General features: G+C 39.1%; 1 protein-coding gene across 2 annotated transcripts in view; it reads right to left on the reverse strand.

Moving 5' to 3' along the window:
- Positions 1 to 3,170: 3,170 nt before the first annotated feature.
- Positions 3,171 to 15,799, reverse strand: part of ttll11 (tubulin tyrosine ligase-like family, member 11) — a 33,504-nt gene continuing 20,875 nt past the window's right edge. The window contains exons 9-10 of one of the 2 annotated variants that reach the window (XM_051938121.1): positions 14,238 to 14,344; positions 3,171 to 4,034 (exon numbers count right to left, since the gene is read on the reverse strand). In XM_051938121.1, coding sequence (XP_051794081.1) covers positions 3,910 to 4,034; positions 14,238 to 14,344 — 232 coding nt within the window. In that variant the 3' untranslated portion in view covers positions 3,171 to 3,909. Of the gene's footprint in view, positions 4,035 to 9,144; positions 10,692 to 14,237; positions 14,345 to 15,799 lie in introns of those variants that run through there. The other variant, XM_022192493.2, reaches the window with a different exon arrangement.

Consider the following 15,799-nt stretch of genomic DNA (forward strand, 5'->3'; position numbering starts at 1 on the left):
TCACAAGCACAATCCTGTATTTCTCATCAGTCTAGCTCTATGCACTTTTACTTTCAGTGGTTGGTGTTTATAACTAGCTTTTCTTTTTCCTTTTTCTTTTTTTTTTAACACAGCACCTCTTTCAGGTGTTTCAAACCGTGGCAAAGTTTAAACCAGAAAAGCAGCATTTTTTTAACAGCTCAATCTCAAATCTTTATATCAAATTAAAAGAACGATTTAGCTTTTTTCCAGACAGAAATTGTCTCAGACTGACAAATCATATGCTTGCAAAACAAATTACAGGAATTATCATATCTTGCCAGGCAACCAGCCCTAAAACTGTAGTGTGCAACTGCATGGACAAAAGCAAGACTATGTTACTGTTAATAAAAGAAACTACACATTTTTTTATCTTACACAAATTAATTAGCAATAAAACACACCGACTCTTAGTTTAACACACTCAGAGGTTTTTCTGGTAAGCCTTAATTTACTTCTACTGTTTTGACCAGTAGCTTATGGTGGTTAATGTTACCCAGCGTTTGCAAATTTTAGCTAACTGCAGGTTTCTGCTGTACTTGTGGTGCTGTTACAATAACTTAGCATTTAAGCTAAATGCTCAACTACTGTTTAACTAACTGGCAACTGAAGCTGTTTTAATTAGCGTGTGCCCTTCATGTATTTGGATATTTTCGGGTCACAGAGAAAACCAAAGTTTTCTCTCAAAGACAAATTATTGCTAAACAGTCTTCTCTTTAGAATCCAGCTAAACATTTTTCTGTTCAGTATTTAGCTAGATAGCTAACCTTATAGTTAGCAAATGTTTGCAAAAACTTTGTCCAGTTTTACAGTAAAAGTCACAATACTAATTGTGTTTATTGACTTAATGGCCCTTCTCCACTTGTGAATTTTTTCAAACAGCATTTCAGCTAAATGCTAATTAGTAGTTTAGCATTTATGCTAGTTGAATAGCATAACATCTTGATGTGCTGAGCCTTTATTGTTTCGCACGTAAACTTCAAATGCATTTAACATACTGGAACATCATTGATTCATTTCATTGACTTTATGACCCTTACATGCTTAGCTAAATGTTTATGTATTGTTTAGCCAGGTAAAAGCTAAACTAGTGTCTGAAAGTTTATGGAGCTAAAATGTTGCTAACATCACGATCTTGCAAAAACCAATAAGCTTCTTGTTTGTATTAAACTCAACAGTACACACATAGCGAAACTGGATTTTTTTTTTACCACTAATGTTAGCAAAGCAAGTTAAAGTTTGCTGTTTGAAGTACATTGATTCAGGTCACTCCGACTCTTACCCCGTAACTTTGCAATTTAGCTGAATACGAGTCAACTGTTTATGTAAGTGTGCACCTAGATGTTTAGTTAAACAGTATGAAATTTCAAGCCAATATTTCAGCCTTTTAAAAACTCAGAAGTTTATTGTTTAGCATGCAGCTCAACATTCAGCTGTTGAGCATGTATCTGTCTGGTTTTGGTTTGCTAGGATTGAAGCTAATCTCAGCAAATCTGGGGTAAAAAAAAAAAGGGGGTACATTAATTCAATTCACCGACTTTAGAAATCTGAATTCATATCTTAGCTCTTTAGCTAAATGCTAAACTATTGCTCTACAGTATTTTAACATAAAACTGTGGCTGCTGATCAGCAAAAGTTACATAGTCTTGCTTTAAACTACAAACTTTTTTTTTTTTTTTACTCATACAAGGCTGTCACATATATCTTATTCTATACAGACTGAAGCAAAAAAGGCACACCAATGTTTATTATCCAATTTGGCTTCTCAGTTATCAGTTCCTTTATCCCAGCCATGATCCCACTTCTGACTCTATGAATCACTCTCGACACAGTTCGGCCACTCCGACAAAAGATTAATCAAAAATATAAAGCTATAAATAAAGCAAAAGATGTTGTATGTTTTCTATTATCTTGTAGAAAATACTTTTGTAAGTATGTTGAAAGTATAAAGTATTTGCTGGATTCTGCTTCCTTTGACGACAGTGACAAAACAATAATGTACAGAGGAATTTGTGTTGACAAAATGTGGCTGTGCAATTTATGTACATTTGCAACTAGACCTATTAAAGTTTTATTTAGCTATTTTAAAAAAAAATCTCGTCTGCCTTGTGTCTTTGTCCCGTCGCCTTCCCTCGGATTGTTCTCTGTGACGCTTTGTTATCCTGAAATGTAAATGAAGCTTAATTTGTGAGCATGTGTGATGAGTCACATGTTCATTAAATATATAAGCAGGCCTAGATAGATGACAAGCAGCTAGAAAGAACATATGCTCAGACTCTGGGTCCAAAGGCAGGTTGTGACGGAGGGATGTGAAAGACCCGTTTGAGCAGCTTCTACTTGTCTTAGCGAGCCTGACCTACATACTGCCTGATTGTTATTCCCTACTGTGGCTAACAAAAAGCCTGAAAAGGCCTGAACAACAGAAGAAATGCCTGTAAATTTATCTGAAAGTTATATAATAAACAATGCAATTGGTTAAAAAGCAGTAGAGGCGTCCTATGAGATATCATTGCACTACTATTGTTATAATTACATGTGATTGAATGGGAAAAGCCGACCTCATAAACAACAGATCTTCGTCGTGTGTATTTTGAAGGAAAGGCCCTGTTGTTAATTGCTCCCTGTGAGGCTCACTTATTTCTTTGGCCAAGTGGAACGGGCTCCCTGCGGCAAAGACACACATTCAGGGCGTCAGGCTTATGAAACAACGCCACTAGTCGTGCTACTCTCTCCGGTACTCGCACTCGTGATTCAAAAAGTATCAAAGGCGAGAAAACAGAGCCACTAGCTGAGGACTACATGATTCCCTGCCAAGTACAGAGTAACAGCATTGAAGCCTTATTTGCACTTCCACTTCCCTAGTCTATTTCATGCATAACTGAATGTTTTATCGAAATGAATCTTTCTCTCAAAGCTGCCCAAAACATACTTTAGGTTGATCTAATATATGAGGTGAAAAAGGGTAAATGTAATAGTTACATAATGGGGAACTTGACTGTTTTCTTTGCCTCATTTTCCTAGCTAGTTGTAATGTTTTTTTGAGTTACACACCATACTATGACATTTTTACAATGATGGTTCTACTATGGAACCAGTTTGACATGTTCAGGCGTTCTGTGTGTGAAAACTCAGAGATTTCAGGTATCAGAAGGTGGTTTTCAACTTTCTTTGTTAACTTTCTGCTTCAACTTTAAACTAAATTCACTTCACTAAGCCAGCCCTCTGGACTTCCAGTAAGCTGTGTTCCTATTGGCTGTCCAGTTGGCTGCTTGGTGTTATCAGGAACACCTGAGCAGCTCAGTGTCTTCCTGCTTTATGTCTGCAGTCAAACATTTCCTCTGCTTCTCTTCACTGAACTGGGTTTGGCTCTGTTGCTTTAGTTTGTTCTTTAGGCGTTGGCTTGCAGCTTCCAGCAGTAAAATCGTCTTTAATGTGTTTCTTTGTGTGTTTTGGGGCTTAGTACTGGATAGTTGTCTTGGGAAATGTGATTCTTTAGCCACGGCTAGCACATGGTGCTAATGTGTGCAGTGATTAGTGGGTTAGGTGCAGCTGAGTTGTGTCTTTATCTTGGCTGTAGTGAGTCTTTAGAGGTTTTATGTCAGACACATTCTGTATTCTTGTTTGTGAACCAACGCTGGTTGTTCAGAAGGTAAGAGTTTCTGTCCTGATTCTGTTTAAAGAGGTTCTCTGGTAGGCTGCAGAAGACGTTAGCGTTTGGGTTGTGCTAGTTTGGTTTTTGTACGGTTTCATTTGGACGACTATCTTGAGGCCCCTCCATGTGGTTTAGTGAGATTTTCTGTAACAGTTCTACAAAGCAACCTGCAGAAGAAGAGACTTTGAGAGTTTTTAGGAAGTTCTGGAGACCAGCCTTTAGAGCAGCAGAAACATTTGTCAGCAGTTTGAGCAGGAGAAGGTGAGCTTCAGAGTAGAAATGAGAAGGAAACCATCTTGACCTGTGTGGTGAGGGCCTGTACCACGAGTTTGAGCAGGTTGTGAAGAGTCTGTAGTTCTTTGGTCTGAAAGCACAAGAAGAGTCGACTCATTAAAGGAGAAAACAGGATATATTGTTGGTTCTTCTGTCGCTCTGCAGTTTCCTTGGACTGAATATCAAGTTTCTATTTTAAATGATTTACCATGTGAGCCCAAGAAGACTTCAATAAACTCCCTCCATCCCCTGGACAAAACAGATTTTATTACCATGTTAAATCTTTTTTTTAAAGTATGTTTTTGAGTTTTAATCATAGTTTATTTCATTTTGTCATCTGTGTGAAAGGTGCTAAACAAATAAAGCTGAATTGATAAACTGAATAACTGACTAGCTCATGATTGTGACAACAGAAGTATTATCGTTTTGGTTTAAGGGTTTGTTTCATTTTTAAGGTTGGGGTTAAAATCTTGACAAAAAATATTAAAGACAGACTACATTTAAAAAAAAAAAAGCATTTAAATCAAAGGAAACATTTAATACAATAAAACATTTAAAAAGAAAATGAAATACAATTAAATTGTTAAACAGACAAAATATTACTTTTGAAAATTAAACAAGATCCAAAACATGTAGTTAAGAAATTAAACAAATTTTTTTTGACAAAAATATTAAAGATGAAGTATTTTAGATAATTAAATATTTAAAAATACAATTAAACAGTAATAAAAAATATGAAACACTGAATTGGACTATTAAACCCTTAAAAAGATGAAACATTTAATTAAAAAATATGTTTAATTGGAAAATTTAATTTTAAAGGCAATAAAACTTTAAATAGGAATTAAACAGAAAATACAATTTAAAATAAAATTAAAAAGGACATTTTTCAAACAAGCCAACAAAACATTTGAAAAAACAAACATTAAAAAGACAAAACATTTAAAAATCAAATCAGACATTAGAAAAGAATAAAACTAAACATTTGAGAAGAATCAAACTAAAGACAAAACATTTGAAAAGACACCAGTTATACTTTAGAAGATCAAATTAAACAGAAGAGACAAAACAATCAAAAAGAGCAAAAACAGATAAAGTTCTTTAAGTATTTTCTAGTCTGAAATGAAAACATCAAGTTGTTTCTTCAAACATTTCCTCTTTCTGTGTTCTTGGTTTGATTGTGGACAGATTTACTAGGAACTCATTTCAGAAAACTGCTTTCCAGAAAAAGTCAATAAGTAGTTGAAGGCATCGATCAAACTAATGTTACCTTCTGATCTCCACAAACTTTACTGTTCAGTGAAGAGAATCAAAGTTTGTTCAGGATTTCTAAAGAACCCACAGGTGAAGGTCTGAGAAGAACTCAGATGGATGGTCTAAATGTGAAATCAAGACTCATGGTCACAAGTTTTAAGGCTTCTGTTAACCAGAAAGTTCAAACTAACACAGAAGTACTGGGAAACTTTTAAAACTTCAGCCCTCAGACTGTCGAAAGGTTCAAACTAAGTTCCTGAATAGTTTTCTGTTAGTTTGAACCTTTCGACAGTCTGAGGGCTGATATCTTCTAACAGTGAACTGCTCGGGAACTGAGAAGATATCAGTCCTTGGACTGTCTGAAAGTTAAATCTGACAGAGAACTACTGTGGGACTTAGAAAAGCTCAGGTCTTGAGGACTCGGGAGGTCTCGAGGCTTTGGAAAGTCTTGGAACTGAGGGTTCAACCCTCCAGCACAAAGGCTGAAGTCCAACCCCCTGAGAAAAATGGTCAAGACGAGACTCGAGTTAAAAAAAAACAACTCAAAAACGACAAAAAATCGATGATAAATGCGCAAAAAAAAGAAGCATTAGTATCTGAGCGAGTAGCTCAAGGGGATAAGAAGAGAGACTACTAAATGAAAGGTAGCAGGATCAAGTCCCACTACTGGCATTTTGCTTCCTTTGTTTTTGTCTAAGTTTTTCAAAAAATTTAAGAAGGGTCTGGTCTTGAACCAGCAACCTGCAGCTCCATTGGCAAATCCTTAACTCGCTGAGCTACAGATCAGATAAAAAAATATAAATTCGTCGTCCCTTTGACATCGTAGTTTCCAAGTGACCACATGGGTGGAGCCAAGGCAGAGTCAAGGTGGAGTCAAGGTGGAGTCAGGGCGGAGAGTAGGAGGGGAGGTGGGTGGCGGCCTCTCCCCTCTAACCGCTCACCTCCCCCCACCCGACGAGTTTTTCGAAAATCCAAGTCTTGATGGGTTTCCCCGAGTTTCTTGAGTTTCCACCAGGTTGGAGGCAGAAGAACTTGTCATGAAGAGGTGTTGAAGTCGGCAAGAATGGAGTGACTTTTTACAGCGACTAGAGGGAAGACGACTAGTAGAGCAGCTCTTTAACCAGCATCCCAAAAATCCATGGAGTCGGCTCCAGAGAAATGAAGGGAGGTCAACTTTTATCAACCTCCATCCAGATGTTCAACTTGATATCTTTACTTTGAGATGTTTAGCACCACAAACCTTTAGTATCACACTTCATTATCATTTATTAGGACTTTTTCACTTTTTATCTTAGTTTAGTCAGAAAGATAGTTGATAATGTGCGAATTGTTGCAGCTTGTGAGCCGTAAAAAGTTTTAATCTTTGAGTGTTTTGTTGATGTTGGTTTCTAAATGTTTTTTGACACTCGGCCCCAAAGATTTGAACATCAGGGAAATCCAACTTTTGCATGACAATGTCTAATTAAAGGACATTTATTTCCAATGTAAATGTGTGATATTCATCCTCTGGAGCTTCTCTTCACATCGTCTTCCACCTGGACTGGTTTGGTCGGGGCATGTGCAACAAACATTTCAAAAACTGCACTTTAATATCAATGGATGACACTGAAATTTAATCTCTACATAAATGAGACTGAATCTGAATGTGCTGCTCTATCATTAACTCCTAAGTTTAGGGAAAGTTCAAACAAAAGAGGACAGTTCAGATAAGACTTGAGAATGAGCTTATTTTGAACAAACATCTCAGACTTTGAGCTTCAGCACCTCTAGCAAGATATTTTAACAACAAGCAACTCCAGAGATCCAGAAGTTGGAGAGAGTTAGCTTTAGCTGAGCCAATGAACATGTGGGACGCTAACCTAGCAAACATTTCTGACTTTTCTCTGTGAATTCTGTGAAATAATTTCCTATTTAATGACAGAGCTACACATCTGAACTCAGTCTCATTAAAACAGACTCTAATTCAGTGTCATCCATCCATATTAAAGTGCAGTTACCCAAAATGTTTGTTGCATGAGCTTCAACAAAACCTGTCCAGCTAGAAGGCCACTTTGACAAACAGGAAGTGAAAGATTCCAAGCAGATTTATAGAAGGGGGAACTGGACTGTACAAAGTGTGGTTGAGTATAGAGGGGTGTTTTGTGGGTTTTTAATGATTAGTGAGACATTTGGAGGAGATATTCATTTGCAGTAAATAAAAGTATTTAAAATCTTGGAGTTAAACTTAGAAGAAGACAAACTCTAAAAGAAAACTTTGTTGATACGTTTTTGTTTTGTTTACAGATGTTAAGTTAAAGGAGTTTTATTCGTGACGTATAACCAATCAAATCACTCCAGAAGACAGAGCGACCACAGGTAGATATAGGTTCAGGGCCAAAGTAGCTCCATTTTTAAATGTATTTATTACTGTAAATCTGTAAAAAATAAAATACTGATAATCAGTCAGCCCACAATTACTACAATTCTACAATGTATGTCTCTTTCCTTTGACTTATTTGTACAATATACGACGTATACGATTTCAGAACGGAAAATCCAATTGCCAGAAAAATACATGGACCGTTTGGTTATAGGCGGCCATGTTGATTTTAGGCCTGAAAACAGCAAAAATGTCAACTGTGTTACAAAAAGTCCCGCAATTATATATTGCCCCTATTACATCTATATCTACATCCGTAACATTAACTATATTAGGACTGGATCACATCAGCCTTGACCTTTGTGCATTTTCTGACCGCAAACACCACCCCTGCAGAAAGTGATTCAGGGTTGTTTTGGGGTACCTGTTGCACTGTTGCAGGGTAATTACTTGTGATGGCCCTAGAAAGCTGGGTCTCTGATTTGGTAAACTTAAAGAGAATAAAAGGCGCTTTTTAAAAAAAAAAAAAAAAGCATAGACTGTTGTACAAACTATCAGAATGCCGTTTCTTACACCTTAAAAATGTAGCAAATTATGATCCTTTTAGGTTTAAATACATCATGTATTTGTCACAGGTGTTATCTTTTTTTGTATCACCAACAGATATCTTCAGAGGAACAGTGGAGGATAATTATGGCAGCACTATGCCTGTCAATCTAGCTATGACTCATCTGCCCTCATCTAACTTTTCCCAGAGCTTGTAGCTTGTCTGAACTCAGCTTCGGTATTAGCTAATATATATATATATATATATATATATATATATATGTATATATAATTTTTATTTTTTCTTAAAAGGAAAGTTATATAAACCTGAAGTATTCCTAATTCAATAACATAATCTGTATTATTACTAATCAATAGCTGCAGTCTTTAATATAATTCAAGTACCTCTTCCACCACAGCAAACAAATAAAAACTGGAATTGAATTTAAAGATGTATTGTTAGTGCAAGTCTTCCAGTCTGCACTCTCATTAGAAGACCAACCAGGGTCAAGGCTGAGAAAAAGTGTACAAACAAGGACAACATGTTTTGAAGGCTAATGTATATTTCCAACTGGAAAGCTGGTGGACCACTGGGAAACAACAGCAGCAGCAGCAAAAGAAGTGTGACGACTACAGGCAGCAAAGCGGCGGCATCAACTGGCAACCGGCAGCCTCTGCAACAGAAGGTCGAGGAAACATTGGCAGATGGTTGCGCTGCGAAACATATCTAAGGTCTTAAAACATGTAAAAAATGAGCCGTTTCACATTCATCTAATCAGCCTCGTTGAAGACAGAGATGTAAACAGCGCAAAGTGCCAGCAGTGCTGCCATTATATGTGACAAATGGTGCCCTTTAATGAGCTCATGGGGGAAATCACTCCGAGGTAGGACAATAATAGACGAGCTGTACGCTATATTTGCAGTGCTGGTGCAGAGATGCTTGGAAAAAAGAACAGAGGATGATATACTTCTTTACAAAATATGCCAGAATTAAAAGTCACTGGCCGCTGTTAGTAGTAGTGACCACATCAACACACGCATCTTCAGTTCAAAGAGCAAAATGAGTTTTATTTGTATACAGTGTTAATACAGTTCATCCATCTACTTCGCATTATCATACTGCAGTAAATATGTTCACCCTATGGTATTTGTAGCAGAACTTGTTCACATGTTTAGTTCCCTGCCTGTTATTCACAGCTGCCCACATTGCAGGTGTTCTTTGTTTGCACAAAGTCATTTAACTATCTTAGTGTAAATACTACACAAAGTGAGTGAGTACTGCAGAGCTGTGGTGTAATTCATCTGAAGCGACTGCTTGGCATCCACCGCTGGTTAACGTTGTTTTGTGCGACTGCCAGCCGTGTCACACATTACATTAAGTTTATTAACAAAAGCTATCCAAATCTCATTTAGGAAACAAAGCATCTATCTGAAACGGTGAGATTTTGTGCCATGCAATTACTTCTGAAATAATTATTTCTCCATGGCAGTTGTGTGGCTGCGAAGTAATCGTCCTAAAACCATGTGGAAGTCTGAGGCTGCCCGACTGGAATAGCTGCTGAACTGAAAGAGGCTGCGTGGCCTTTTCTCTTTGAATACGTTTTCACTTAACTCATCGCTAATGGGCTCACGGAGGACGCGCAGCTGAGCCGCTGCCCGTCAATAGGCTTTCACCGCCGAGCTAAACACAAAACACACGCTCAGACATACACAACACACGCACATAAACGCCCAGTCACATCCACTTCTGTGCAAATGCGAGAGTTCAAAGAGTTGCTGTGCAAATTCAAGAATATAATACACTGAGGATGCTCCCTTATACCCACTTATTTATGTGTGATGTGTGTGAATCTATTAAAGAAGAGCATCTAATGTTATCCCTGAAAAGAAAGTTTATTTCGGTGTACATGTTGCCACACAAAGGTGAAGGGAAGCAAATAGCTGCCCTCTAGAATCAGTCAGAATATTAAAAGCAGCCATACCGTCCTCCTGACAGGACCACACTGTTCATATGGTATGATCCTGCCAGGAGGGGAGAAGGAAATGCACCGAGCTCCTTATATCTTGTTCTGTTTCCATTCCAACCCCCCTGCAGACATCTTCCTCCTCTGAAGAAAAAGCAATCAGGTGAAAACGGTTCTCCTGCGAGTCAGCCAGCAGGGGTCAAGCTAGTCCTTCTCGGGAGCTGCAGAGGAGGGTTGGACACCTAATTTCCCTGCTCCTGCAGAGCAGGCTAAAGGCAGTGTTTGGGGGCTGGATGACTAGCTCCTTCTCATCAGTTCTCCACGTTGGCTCTGAGGGTACGAGGCTTGAGTCTCTGATGCAGCCGGTAGTCCTGGCTGGCCGCCCTTCGCAGAGGAGCCGGGGAGCCAAGCTGAGGGTTGGTGAGGCACAGCGTCTGAGCTTTAACTGCTCGCGGCAGCGCCCTGCTGCAACTCAAAGAGCGTCTGTCCTCGACGCCTGACTGGGGACCCAGCTGAGCCTCGCACAGCTCCAGCAGAGACACGACCTGCTCCTTCAGTGCCAGGGATTTGAACCTGCGGCCCGCCAGGTAGAAAAAGGCTTCCACAAACGCTTGGAGTCCCATTCCTGAAAAGCAGAAGGTCGGGTTTCACTCGACAAAAATGGGAAAAAGAATTAATCATGACCTCATCTATTCCTAAAATCAGTGACTGTCGCCCCTTTCCGACCAAGCTGGTTCCAGTGCTAGTTCAGAGCCAGTGCCTGACTTGGCACCAGTTCTTTGTGTTTCCACCACCCAAGTACCGGCTCCAGGCTCCAAAAACTAGGGCTGGATGCGAAAATCCAAATATTTGGTCGTGAGGTCATGACAGTGGTACTCGAATATTTATTTTGAGATCCGAATATTCAGATTCCATGCCCGCCCCTCCTCGGTCGACGTTAGAAACTGAACCGAATATTCGTCATTAATCAGGGCCGAATATCCGGAACCCAGAATCTGCTATTTGGGCCAGCCCTAGCAAAAACTGGTGCTTTTCAGCCACAAACTCTTTGCTGGGCCAGAATTAAGAACCAAGTACGTCATGGGCTGAGGGTGAGGTTACGGTGACCAACAATCAGTGCCAGAAACACAGAACTACCACTATTACTACTAGTAGCAGTAGTAGTACTCATTATCGCAGATGTGCCCAGGCAACAGCTGCAATTGCAATTAACCTTAAGATCATTTATAAAGATAAACATAGATATTATCAATTTATTGTGTTTGTTAAACCGCTATGTAATGGACGCAAACATAGTTGAAACTAAGTAGCCAAGCTAAGGCCAAAACAGGTAGCTGCTAACAGCTTGATTATTTGCTTCTAGATCGCAATGAGGATTTACAAAGTCAGGAGCAGCACGAGCATTGGAGGCGTTGTTGAACGGTAGTGTCTACAGATACGGACCCGTACCCGTAGCGTGTGGGCTACGGATACGGCACTTTCCATTTGCCAGACAGATACGGACCCGTACGCGAGTCTCGCGAGTCAAGAAGCTGCTAACCACTGCAAACTGTTGAAAGGTAAGCAAAGGTTAAGTTTAGGGTTAGTGTTAGGGTCAGGTTTAGGGTCCGTACCTGTAGTACTGATGCTACGGGTCCGTACCGCTAGCGTCTACCAGGAGTCACGTGACCAGATCTCGCGTATCTGATTGGCAAATGGCAAGTGCCGTATCCGTAGTCCACAGGCTACGGGTACGGGTCCGTACCTCTAGCAACAACCTTGTTGAACGGCTAAATATGCAGTGATGTTCTGACGTTTTACGGTGACGTAATGAAGTGGCTCTAACTTGGCTGTTTGCCAATGGAGAAAGAAACCGGTTCATAGGAGGCACGAGATTTGAACCAACTAAGCACCAAACACCGACTAGCACCGAACTAGCACTTTATTCTTTTTGGTCCAAAAGGGGTATGTTTGGATTCAAACAGTGGTGATCATAGATTAAAAGAATAGTTTGACATTTTTGCCTTCTGTCTGACAGTTATATGAGAAGATCCACGCCATTTTCGTCTGTCCAGCAAATATGAAGCAAGTAGTTAGCATAGCTTAGCATAGACACAGAAGCTTCAGACTAAATGTACTTGGTCTTTTGATTTTAAGTTCCTGATGTACAGTTTAATGCAGTATGAATACAACTGGGACACACTACTTCCTGTTCAGTCTGTGGTGTGAAATGAGCGGTCATCTGTCCTTGAGATCTCGGCAGCTCAAGTCTGTTGATCCGCATGAGTCGCCATGTTTCATGTGATGTAACTGCAGAGGACTGTGGGTCAGAATGGCCAGAAGAAAACGCTGGTTTGCATCCTAAGAAATCTGACAGGATGCAGTACAGCATCCTGATATTACTAGCATACTGCATAAGTATTAGGATGTACTAAATCTAACATATAGTATGGCAGTCATGCAAAGGTAGCAAAATCTCCCAATCAGCACTTCCATAATGCACTAATCAACATATTATATCTTGTTTGATCTATATAAATCTAAAGCTTAAGAAGTAAATTTGCTATTTTACAGGGGTTTATGACAATTTTCTTCTCTCAGCTACTTCCAGGCAGCCAGTTAGGACTCCAGCCAATAATTAGTCTGTCTTTAGTACAGATTCAAGGCAAATTCTTTATACAGCATACAGTTCGTTTACTTCAATTAAATCGCCAAACTTCCTTTCTGTAATATATTCAAAAGAAATTCTGTGGCATCTGCAGGATTATTACTAAACCCTCAGTTTAAGTATGTGGCCAAAATTAGTCTTTGATAATATTTAAAGCAGAGGTACAAAACACATAGCACCATAGACTGGAAACTTTAGGTGTTGCCTTAATTGTGTTCTAAAATTAATTAGCATGCATATCGACACACACACACACACACTGCCAGAAGTTTCAATCTCTGCCAAAATATAAACTCAGTTGCTCAAGGTTATGGTGTTCATTTTTGGCTGATTACTCTTTATGATCATTTTTGTAAGATGCAATTTGGGATGCTGTTGAACTGCACTCAATAATACAGAAAGGCGTTTCTTCATTCATACAAATGGGGATGGATAAATGTATGAATAATAACACAATGCAAATCCACAGCAGCACAAACTGCAGCCTCCCAAATGATCATAAAGTTGAGTCAGCACCTCTCAGTTCCAACAGAAACGGAACATAGTAACATCCAGAATGAAAGGATTTTCATTTACCCTTGCAAGTGGATGCTGCATATTAAAGTCCAGTATCACAGTCCAGATATGAATGTATACCGTTGTAAAATATACAGCATTGACTGTATGTTTTTGCCTCCGAGGGAAGAGCACTGCTCTCCTGAATGCCAGGTTGGACTCTCCTCTTGACTTGTTAAATCATTCAAGTGTATGCAGCTTTTAAAGAGAGGCTGATGTGATTATAATATTGTAATTTTAGCATTTTCACATCTTGCCTCGAGGGCCAAGGTCGGTGCAACGCGAGGTCAAAGAATGAATGAGAAAACACCAAACGGAGCTGAATTTATACCCCAAAGATCTCCCTCCTATCTTCCGTTTTCAACCTAGAAAACCAGTGAATAAGAGTAATGGTATGTCAAGTCACACTGGACTAACAACGTGAAAGCCGGTAGGTCATTTGTAATTTGGAGTTCTTTCATTTGTCCTTTTAAAAGTTTGTCCCAAACATAGCTGGGGAGAAAAAAAAAAAACAAAAAAAACGTGTAAATTCAAAGTTTTTTGCTTTTCTCTGTTCCCCACAAATCCACGAATGCTCACACACACACACACAAATAACAGACCCTGACTTCAGTCTCCCTGCATACGTATGAGCTCATTCCAAATTCTGCCCACAATCTCCTCTGTACAGGCCCTTCCATCCCGGTCCATGTGATCTCCATCCATCCGCTCCGCCTCGCAAACATTCCTCGCAAGGTGCAACGTCTGAATAATTCATGTCGGAGAGTCTCTTTCGCTGTCACATTGTGATCTCGGCTCATTTCAATTACGGCAGCGCAGTGTCAGAGGGAATCTGACAAAGAATGACAAGCAATTATCTCCAAGCATATTATTTTGCTCCGAGTCTCAAGGATGCCCGGCTCTCTGTCCTCTACATATCGTTTCCTTTGAGAGTATTTTGTTTTTGGCGTGCATTAATGCGTGCGTTACCTGCTTCTCTGGAGTCGGGCATCGCTCCCGACCACCGGCGTGTGATGTCTATGTAGAGGATGTCCACTGAGGCCATGGTGAAGTTGCTGTTGCTCAGTTTGCAGGTCCTAAGAAACAATCAGGATATCTTGTAGGTCAGGGCTCAAGTGCAGCTGTAAGTCTGTTTTACAATTTAAAAGAATGTCAGCATGTTTTGTGATGCTAATTATTTTTTTATTGCTAAAAGGAGAAGAAAGGGTCTTAGAAGCAATGTCAGAAATGGTTCATTTCAGCTGGATAGCAGCATGTGTCAGTGTTTGATTGTCAGCAGGCTGCCAGAGTGCCGGTGTTACACTGGAAGGAGCAGGAAAGGAAAAGCAAGCCTGCCCTCAAAATCTGCGATTCTGGTAGAAGACTGTTTAGACAGTTAGCATATTTAGATTTAGATTTAATACCCCTCTTTCTGCCATTGCCTCTGTTCCCTCCCATCTCCTGTCCCCTTTGCCCTCTACTAACATGTATAGGATGCTGGAATAATGTAACGAGGATCAATCCAAAACACTTTTCTTGTTTCCCATTTACAGAGTCAGAGTTGTGTATGAATACCAGATTTTTTTTTTTTAAATTACCACACAATAGAGGTGGGCAGATCAATCCAAATATTGATAATATTGATACCAGAGTTGATATTGAATGATACCAGTGTAATGATATCAACACTTTAGTTTTACTTTCTGTACTGTATGTCTTTGATTACAAGTTCATATTCACCATTACAAAAGTAACTCTGTGCAAAAAATGTATCTTAAAAGAGCATATCCAAATACTGAACAAACTTCCTTGATTCCTTGAGATTCTTCCTTGTCTGGCCCACAGAAAACCTACCCAGGAATTAGTCTGTGAGCGTTTATAGCCCCATCTCCATTCCAGATGTGGACCATATACAGCACCAAATTTGTTCTAAACCTACCGACTACTGAAAAAGTTAGTCTGGAGTATCAATAGATCGATGGATCGATAGATACTTTATTAATCCTGAATGAAATTTAAGTGTTCAGTAGCTTACATACAACATAAAATAACAAAAAAGGCAGGCTAATACCACTGACAGTAAAGGTTAGTATATAAACTACTCTAATTTAAGAAAAAATAGGGTGCTTAGTGAAATTAAAAATTCAATATACAGTATATACACATTTAGTTTAGTTTATTATTTGGTCAGCAGATTATAAATTGACATACAGCATTATGTCCAAGATACAAAACAATATCAATCATTCATTGATCATCATCATCATCATCATCATCATCACCATCATCATCTGCGACCAAAGGGTTTAGGCTGAAGTTTAAAAAAAAAAAAAACTTATATTGCCTAACCCTTTTCATAAATTAAAGTTTCTGCATTACCAAAGATGATAAATAAATGGAGACAAGAGGAGAAAAAAAGACTAAATATCTATTCAGAACGCAAGGAGGAACTAGTTCATAATGACTGGGTAGTTACACAAACATTTTGGAACCAGTTATTCCTGGTATTTTTCAAGAATTATTTGTTTGTACCGCTTTTTAAATGTTTTCAG

This window comes from Acanthochromis polyacanthus, chromosome 18 (genome assembly GCF_021347895.1).
Source record: "Acanthochromis polyacanthus isolate Apoly-LR-REF ecotype Palm Island chromosome 18, KAUST_Apoly_ChrSc, whole genome shotgun sequence".
In the NCBI taxonomy this organism is placed as follows: Eukaryota; Metazoa; Chordata; class Actinopteri; family Pomacentridae; genus Acanthochromis; species Acanthochromis polyacanthus.